Source organism: Sorex fumeus, unplaced genomic scaffold (assembly GCF_029834395.1).
Source record: "Sorex fumeus unplaced genomic scaffold, SorFum_2.1 ptg000075l, whole genome shotgun sequence".
Classification (NCBI taxonomy): domain Eukaryota; kingdom Metazoa; phylum Chordata; class Mammalia; order Eulipotyphla; family Soricidae; genus Sorex; species Sorex fumeus.
Window position 1 is genome coordinate 2,289,097 of NW_026606132.1, and position 9,744 is coordinate 2,298,840.

At 40.6% G+C, this 9,744-nt stretch overlaps 1 protein-coding gene across 2 annotated transcripts in view; it reads right to left on the reverse strand.

The window, feature by feature from the left end:
• The window catches only part of FRMD7 (FERM domain containing 7), a 67,650-nt gene extending 58,234 nt beyond the window's left edge, over nucleotides 1–9,416 (reverse strand). For both annotated transcript variants that reach the window (XM_056130189.1, XM_056130188.1), the window contains exon 1: nucleotides 9,291–9,416. In XM_056130189.1, the coding sequence (XP_055986164.1) occupies nucleotides 9,291–9,347 (57 nt within the window). In that variant the 5' untranslated portion in view covers nucleotides 9,348–9,416. The remainder of the gene's footprint in view (nucleotides 1–9,290) is intronic.
• Between the last annotated feature and the right edge of the window lie 328 nt (nucleotides 9,417–9,744).

Below are 9,744 nucleotides of genomic sequence, written 5' to 3' on the forward strand. Positions count from 1 at the left end.
TAGGCTCTAAAATTACACTTCAAAAGGTTAAAGACTGTTCTAAGGGAGCAGGACTATAGTATAGTGGGTAGGGTATTTGCCTTGCATGTTGACCTGGCTTCAGTTCCTGGCACGCTACATGGTCCCAAGAACAAGTTAGGAATGATCCGTGAATGCAGAGCCAGGAGCATGTCTTGAGCACCAAAGTGCTCACCAAGGGTGGCCCCAAAACAAAAACCAACCAAACAAGAAAGACCATTCTATATTGTTTTGCAAAGTGTAGGGGGATATGTCTGCAAGGAAGGGAGAATAAACATTTTTTGACAGGGTTGTTGGGCCACACCCATCTGTGCTCAAAGCATCACTCCTGGTATAGCTCAGGGTTCATATGTGGTGCTGGAGATTGAACCTGGACAAGCACCCTACTTCCTATACTCTCTCTGGTCCCAAGAGTCAATATATATATATATATATTTCTTTATGCCACACACAGTTTTTATTCACCAAAAATAGTGAAAAAACTTGAAAGAGACAGAACTATTATTATTTTTGATAATTTTCTGTGTTCCTGTGGCAACTTAATTTTTAAAATTTTTTTACAAATTTAAGTTTAATAATTTAAAATATTACAGAAACTTTTTATTTTATTTTATTTTTAATTTTTTTATTAGTGAAACACCATGAAGTACAGTTATAGACTTATAAATTTTTGTGCTTGGGTTTCAGTTATACAATGATCAAGTATCCATCCCTCCACCAGTGCCCATCCTTCACCACCACGTGTCCCAGCATCCCTCCCCCCCATTCACCCCCCCCCCCCCCCCGTCCCACCCTGCCTCTGTGGCAGGGCATTCCCCCTTGTTCTCTCTCTCTTCTTTTGGGTACTGTGTTTTGCAAGAGAGGCATTGAGTGGCAATCATGTTTGGTCTATAGACTACTTTTAGCATGCTTCTCCCACCCTGGGAGAGTCCTCACAACACCCTTTATTTGGTGTTGAGAGTCAATATATTTTGAGTACCTACTTTGGGTAAAGAATCTCACCTTTTACCTACTTGAATAAGCAAAATTTAATGATAATAGCAGAGGCTTAGAAAGAGGAAGGGCGAGCTGAAGTGATAGAACAGTGGGTAGGGTATTTGCCTTACATGAAGCCAATCCTGGTTTGAAATCTGGCATCCCATATGGTCCCCTTAGTGCTGCTAGTATTAATTTCTGAGTGGAGAGTCAGGAGTAACCCCTGAGCACTGCTGGTGGTGTGCCCCCCAAACTCCTTTCCAGAAAAGAAAGGCAAAGGCTCTCTCACCTGAGGCTCCAAACTTAAAACTGTTGGAGCTGAAATGGGACTCTGTCCAACTTCTCACCTAAAATTCTAATACAAAAATCATTATTACCAATATGCTTCTGTTCTCTGTCTTGGTGAATAAGGTCACTATCCAACAAGTCTCCAAAGCCAGGAACTTAAGGTTAATTAGATTCCTTCTCATTACCCACATTCAGACCAGTGTCAAAAACAAAGATTAAAAACCTACCATTGGGAGATAGCTCAAATGATGCAGCACATGCCTAAATTCTACCTTTGACCAACCATCCTCCAGCACAACCAGGTCTAGACCTGTTGGCCCCTGAGCACAAGTGGGCCAAGCATCAATGGAGAGGCCCCAGGTGCCCTGAGCATCACTGGGCAAGACCATTCTTTAAAAAAACTTTCTATAAAGCCTATCTCATTAACAACTTCTATGTTCATCCTTCCTTTCTGTACCCATCACTAATTGTGTTCAGGGTCCTATGAGACTGAAATATTGATGTTTGTTTGGCTTAGAACTTAAGTTTACTATCTAAAATTGAAGTTATTGAACTTGATGGCATTATCCAGATCCTACCTGACATCTCTAGCACTTAACTCACATATTTAATTAAATATTAGCTGAATGAATATATCCATAATTTAATGAATAAATAGGTGGTAATATCCTCATTTCATCCTTTTTAACCGTGTTAGTGATTCTCTATCACTTCTAGGATAAGCCCCAAGCTTTGTATATAGATATTACATCACACAAATGATCTAGTTGCGTATTATCTCTGCTTCAGCTTGATTTCCAGACTCCACTATTCCTTTCAATATCACACTCCACTCAAGATGAACCTTTTTGTTCCATGAAAGGGTCGTGTTCTCATATGACCTATAGGTTTCCCTTTTTTTACATCACCATATTTTCCCCAGACTATAATACACCACTTTTTAACTCCTTCAATACTACTCAGAAAATTCAATATTTTTTTCTTTGGGAAGTTGTCCCCAATATCCAGGCCCAGGTTTGTAGAGTTAACACAATTAATTTTCGATAGGCTAAAAATCTTGCACATGGCCACACAGCCATGTGTGTGTGAAATTCATCTTGTTTATTCAGACACCAAATATCCATGATCTCATTCTATGTTCCTCCTTACAACTTAAGGAGCTAAGGGGGTAGATGACTAGCAGAGCATCAAGTATCTAAAATACTACAATTTTATTGTAACAGTTCTATTTCATTTGAGTTGGAAGAACTTTACTTTAAGAAAGGAGACTTGGGGGCAGACATTTCAGGAATTCCCCTTGCCTGTGGCCAATCCTGGTTCAATTCCTAGCACCACATATGATTCCCTAAGAGCACTTCAAGGCCCAATCCACACCTGCAAATAAATTTAAAAAATTAAAAGATAGAGGGCCCTCCCGTTGATCATCGATTCAAGCGGGCCCAGTAACGTCTCCATTGGAGACTTTGTTGTTACTGTGTCTGGCATATCGAATACTCTCGGTAGCTTGCTGGGCTCTCCAAGAGGGGTGGAGGAATCGAACTCGGGTCAGTCATGTTGGCTGCATGCAAGGCAGACGCCCTACCCGCTGTGCTATCGCTCCAGCGGTTATTGAGAAAACTACAAAGATCCCTCATCATTACAAATTGAAAAACCAGCTCCTGACAAAACAACCCAAGCAACAATGTTATTACTACTACAAAAAGTCATTACAATGGTTTTTTCCTTATTTAGTTACAGTAGTGCTCAGTTTTGCCACTGTCTCTCCTTTATCTCTTTCAAAAAATGAGCCTGGTGACCTTTGTGATTGTCTAAGGAATGAGGTACACCAGCTCACTATGTTCTCTCATTCAGTCATTGGGTACCCATTGCTTTGGCTGACACAGTCACTTAGTCCTGTACCACAAGATTCAAGATGTTGCAACTTCATACCACTCCTGGGAATATATCCCAAAGAGGCAAAAAAGTATAGTCGAAATGACATCTGCACTTGCTTGATCATTGCAGCACTGTTTACAATAGCCAGAATCTGGAAAAAACCTGAGTGCCTGAAAACAGATAACTGGTTAAAGAAACTTTGGTACATCTACACAATGGAGTACTATGTAGCTGTTAGAAAGGATGAAGTCATGAAATTTACATACAAGTGGTACTACATGGACAGTATCATGCTAAGTGAAATGAGTCAGAAAGAGAGGGACAGACATAGAAATATAGAATTCATCTGGGAAACATAAAGTAACAAAATAGGAGACTAACAACACCCAAGAATAGCCAAGGTAAGTACCAGGAGGTTTACTCCATGGCTTGGAAGCCAGCCACACACACTAGGGGAAAAGGTAGCTCAGATAGAGAAGGGAGCACCAAATAAAGGATGTTGGGAGGATCCTCCCAGGATGGGAGAAGCATGCTGAAAGTAGACTATAGACCGAACATGATTGCCACTTAATGCCTCTTTTGCAAACCACAGCACCCAAAAAGGAGAGAGAGAACAAAAGGGAATGCCCTGCCACAGAGGCAGGGTGGGATGAGGGGATGGGGGGTTGGAGGGCGACTGGGACCATTGGTGGTGGAAAATGGGCACTGGTGGAAGGATGGGCACTCGATCATTTATATAATTGAAACCCAAGCACAAAAATTTGTAAGTGTACAACTGTACCTCATGGTGTCTCACTAATAAAAATTAAAACAAAACAAAACACTGTCCTCCCATTGTTCATCAGTTTTGCTCAAGCAGGCCCAGTAACTTCTCTATTGTGAGACTTGTTGTTACTGTGTTTGGCATATCGAATACGTCACGGGTAGCTTGACAGGCTTTGCGGTGCAGGCGAGATACTCTCGGTAGCTTGCTGGGCTCTCTGAGAGGGGCGGAGGAATTGAACCCGGCTCGGCCGGGCTCGCTGCGCACATGGCAAATGCCCTACCGCTGTGCTATCGCTACAGCCCAATAAATTTTTTTTTAAATGCTGCAACTTCTTTGGACTTTAGGCTCTAAAATCCATCAAAATGAAAACTTGATTGTGGAATTTCAAAAGCAACAGATATTCTGATGTTCCACTGTGTTTCTGCAAATAAGTGTAAGCACAGAGATACCAAACAGAATGCGGCAAATATGGGGAAGGAATTACTGTTTTTGAAAACTCACATCGAAACCTGAGAAAAGCAACTAGCTCATGCTTAAAATACTCATTATTGCTATTGGTATGTGTGAGTACTAGGAGTATTCATCATCAAGCTGACCTATTCTATTCTTTCTTGTGGTTCAGAAAACTTTAGGTTGGGCATTTTGGGGGGGAGGGGGATCGTCACCCAGTAGTGCTCAGAGTTTATGCCTGATGCAGTGCTCAGGGGATCACTCTTGGCTGGTTTGGGTGACCATATGGAGTTCTGGGGATTGAATCTGGGTTGGACTCATGCAAAGTAAATGCCCTACCCACTGTACTATCACTCTTAGCTTTGATCCCTTAGATTTGGTCCTAGTCTCCTTTTTGATCACAAAAAGTTCCAGATCCTGAGGGCCAGAGCAATAAGACAGTGGGTAGGTCATTTGCGCTGCATATTTTTGACTAGGGTTCAATATCCAGCACCCCACATGGTTCTCCAGTTGGCAGTATTGATCCTAAGCGCAGAGCCTGGACTAATCTCTGAGCACTGCCCATTGTGGCTCCCAACACAAACAAAAGAATAGTCCCAGATCCCATGTTGAAGAGACATATAACTGAATTCACATTAAAACTTGAAATGAATTTTGAAATTATTACCTTACCCAGGCCGAAGCAATAGCATAGTGGGTAGGGTGTTTGCCTTGAACGCAACTGACCTTGGTTCGATTCCTCTGCCTCTCTTGGAGAGCCTGGAAAACTACCGAGAGTATTCCACCTGCATGGCAAAGCCTAGCAAGCTACCCGTGGCGTATTTGATATGCCAAAAACAATAACAACAAGTCTCACAATGGAGTCGTTACTGGTGCTCACTCGAAAAAATCGATGAACAACAGGAGGACAGTGCTACAGTGCTATTACTTTACCCAAAGTTTCATATCTACTCATTCCCATCATCATTCCAGATCATTCTTGATGATCTAAGGACAGACAGATCACAATAAAGTTCAAAATTAAGGATGGCGTTCTAATTGTTACTGATCAATTTTATTAACTATGCATGAAAACTTGGAAAGTAAGATGAGAGTTTTATAAAAGACATTTTCTTCATTGGATTACACTTTAGTAGGTACATTTCAAAGATCCTAAAGTCCCATATGCTGAAGAGTATTTTAGAGTCTGTGTCTAAAATAATCTTGCAAATTCATAAAAGAAAAGATAAACTAATATTCTTAGAGAGTTCATCTATAAAAATCAATATGCAGTCTCTTGGAATGTTGCTTCTCAACCTTTTTCTTACCATGGCCCCTTTATGATATTATTTCCTTCCTATTGATTGGTCCTATTAATTGACACCCCTAACCTTTTACATGGATCCTTGTTTATGTGACTTTCACTTTGGAATATTTGGGGTCCCAAGGAGGCAAATATGGGCCCCAGTACAGAATCATTGTCTTAGAACACAGATACATGAAGAAACAAACAAAATCTAACATTATATCGTAGGGGGAAAACCATTATGAATTTAAAGACAGAACAGGTCGGTATCAGAGAGAGATTGTCAAACATTATGACCAAGAAAGCAATAACTAGAGACAAGTTGAGTAACTTCCAAATTAGCATGGCTTCCCAATTGAGAGTATGCTTTTGTTTCAAGAACTTTACCTTCTAATATAGTAGAGTCTATGGTGCCCAGCACTGTCCCTGAACATATTAGATCTTAATAATAATTTGTTTTAAAAAAAAGGCTAAGTTAGTGAATGAATGACCAAAAGGATTATTTTTTTTTTTTACTTTTTGGGTCACACCCGGCGATGCTCAGGGGTTACTCCTGGCTCTGCACTCAGGAATGACTCCTGACAGTGCCCGGGGGACCATATGGGATGCTGGGAATCCAACCTGGGTCGGCCACGTGCAAGGCAAATGCCCTACCCGCTGTGCTATCACTCCAGCCCCCAAAAAGGATTTCTGTACCAGGAGCTTTATGGAGATGAACCTCCAGGGTATCAAATATTGTAATCATCTTTTTAAATTCTTTAAATCTGACAAGAGATTTGGCAAAACTAGTATCCCCAGTCCTACTGTAAATAGTGACAATGGCATCCTGATTTTTAAAATCTGTCTCTGATTCTGGTTCTTTTGGCTTGCCAACAAATCCAGATTCTGAAAGCCTGAGTCAGATCTTGGAAAGCAGTCAATTCACCAAGATCGTGTGCCTCAGTTCTGGATGTCAATTAGTCTTACCCAGGACACATTATGCTGCCTAATCATTTGTTCCTTTTTCATACATCTACTTCTGTCCTTTCTGTAAAATCAATACCAACAACCAAGTCTACCCTTACTTTCTCCCCATGCTGCCAATTATTTCCTTGAATCTTGTCTTGAAGAATAATTCTCCCTGGGGATGATTCATGCCTCTTGAGACTTCAATCAATATTTGTATCAAAAACTCCTCCCTGTTACTTTCCTCAGCTGTTAATGGTCTCTCTTCATTATGGTTCCAAGTATTTCTTCATCCTGTTAGAATATTAGGACTAATAAGAGACGACTTTTTCCGTTGCTGTCTCTGCTTCGGAATCAACAGAGACTCATGCTATGGTTTCCCTTAACTCAAGGAGCCACTTTCTAATGCTGTTCCTCATCCACGGGTAAAAACAGAAGATTATACTGATTATTTCACAGCAGTAATTAAAGACTTACCGAGTGCCTAATTCTATGCACTCTGAGGGCTACAGAAAAGAAAGTGTATCTAGCAATCATTTGGTACTAGGCAAATGACAGTGAGGTTTTATTCATTTATCATTTTTGGTTTTTAACTTTTTTGGCCACACTTGTCAGTGTCAGAGGCTACTCTGGGCAAGATGCTCTGTGTTTCCTCCTGGCAGTGATTGGGGATCATTTTGGGGTTTTGAAACCAGGTCTCATGCATGCAAAGCTCATGCTCTATCATTTTGAGTTCCTCTCCAGCTCCAGGTAGTTTCCATTACGTTAGTAGTGGAGAAATCACAAACTTAAAGTCCCAGATCAATTTGCTGTATATATGCTGATATGCTATGTCATCTTGCACAAATCACTTGAATCCCTTTAGCTCCTATCTTTTAATTGACAAAATTGATTCATCTTTACCCTAACTTCACTCTTAAGGTATAAGAGAGGATCAAAGGAACTAATGGATGTGAAATTGCTTTGTAAATTTTAAAGTGTTCTCCTTTGATGACTCACCATATTGTGTCCTCCTCCTCCTCATCACATCATCATTTTCCTCTTTATCATCTTTTGTTCTAGCATTTTTAAGAAAAGAAGATACTGTTAAATGACTCGATGAACTTAGGGTTCCATTTCCCCCAGGAAAAAGCTTTTCATGGGACTGCAGTCAGTGTTCTTGCCTCTCTCTACAAGGCCACAATTGCTACTTATAAACAGCCTTCCACAGAGCAAAAGGGATCAGATGCTGTGACACTGGAATTGCGGGGTATCAAATCTCTCCCATTATCTTCCCCAGGAGTACAATGTGTTGCAGCTGGAAAGAGGCAATCTGACTTGAAGCCAAATCATGCTGGCTTCAAGTTGCTGGATTGGCTCCTCAGAAGGTAAATTTAGTGAAGCCTTGGTACTGGTCTCCCCCACCCCCACCCCCATTTAATTGGCTCTGAATTTGAACTGCACATTCAGAAAGCTCTCCTGTCACTTTTAATCAAAGATTTTTTCTTTGACTTGCTTGGAATACCTATTAAAATTTAGCCTAAAGCAGTGTCTCTTGAATTAACGCATTAGGGCACTGTGAGCATATAGCAGCAGCCTGCAAATGGATAAACTATTCAAAAGGCATTTTCCACACCTTAAGTATAGTTCGAAGAAAGAATAGCAAATGCCTTCTCCTGCTAATGGAAGTTATTTGCTCCAAAATCAAATCATTCAGGTCCGTGGACCTAAAAATGCCTTTTGCAAATAAAAGTGAAAGGAAGAGACAGCAAAACAGCAGTTGAAACCATGAAGTCATCACCCACGAAGCATATGATTCAAATAAAACTGAAACACTCATTTGAAAAAATGGGCTACCCATACGCCCAACAGCAGTTGTCAGTTTTTGTATAAAAGAAAACAAGTAACGTTTTGTATGAATTTCAAAGAAAACGAACTATTTGTTCCTTGCTAGTAGTTAATGTAAGCATCAGAGAAAATAGCATTTTTGTTCCAACAAAATCACAGAACATTTCCAAATGGCTCATACATAAATCCTGACATCAAAACGTACATATCAGAAGATGAGCCCCAAATCATGTGCTTAATACATTTGTTCTTGCTTGAAGAGATGAGGTATAATTGTACGCAATCATCTTGTAGCTAGGAATTATATTAAGAACCCTGAACTATAAGTGCTAAATCAAACGAAATAGTCTCTTATCCCATTTCTCTCTTTCATACTTGTCATTATTTCCTGAATTTCTCATTACAACCACATAATTCTATCCCCTCCGCCCCAAGTCCAACTCTGTAGGTTTTCTTCAGAAAAGGAGGGTAGCTTTCCATTTTTCCTTTTCCTTACAGCCACAGTTTTTCCTACCAAACACTCATGGGGTGAGATCCACAGACAAATTATTTCAATAAGTAATAATATCTCATTTGAGTAGACAAGGAAGTTATCGATGCCTTATTTTTTTCTCACATGACTTTAAAACTTGCTGTTGTTGTCCCTTGAGAAAAAGAAAACCTGTTCCAGAAAGGTTAATGGGAAAAACATGAGCTTCACTGTGATATTAAACACGGATTTCTTTTTCTAAATCTAAAATCCCCAGTCCTCCTTCCTTCGGTCCCAAAGAAGACATTAACATCGGCAGCTAATGGGATGTCCACAAATGACCAGTATTGAACAAACAATAAAGGAATAAGAGCAATGTGATTTCCACTTACATCAACCACAAAAATCTTCTGGGAATCATCCAAAAACTGCACTTTTAAATGTAGCATTCTCGGAGAGGCCGCTGGGCTGCAAGCAGGCTGAGTGCTGTGGGTGCGATGCAGGGAAAGGGGCTTTCTCAAGGAATTTCACTCTCTGCTGGATGCTGTGCGCTCAGGTCCCCCCACCCCCAGCAGGAATCCTCACCCTCAGCGCAGCACACTTCTTTTTGCTTGAAGGGATGCGCACCCAAGGGTGGTTGAGCTGCCAAGTGCTAGTGATCAATAACATCTGGGCAGTCTCCTATTTGGTCAATGTCAAATGCTCTGGTCTCCCTTCAATTCAGTTCCTTTTTTTCACAGAACAAGAAAGAGAAAAGCAAGTCTTTGCAATCCTTGGGAATTGTCTTTAGAGCACAAGAATACAATCTGAAAACCTTAGATGAAGCTTAGATAAACTGAGACTTGC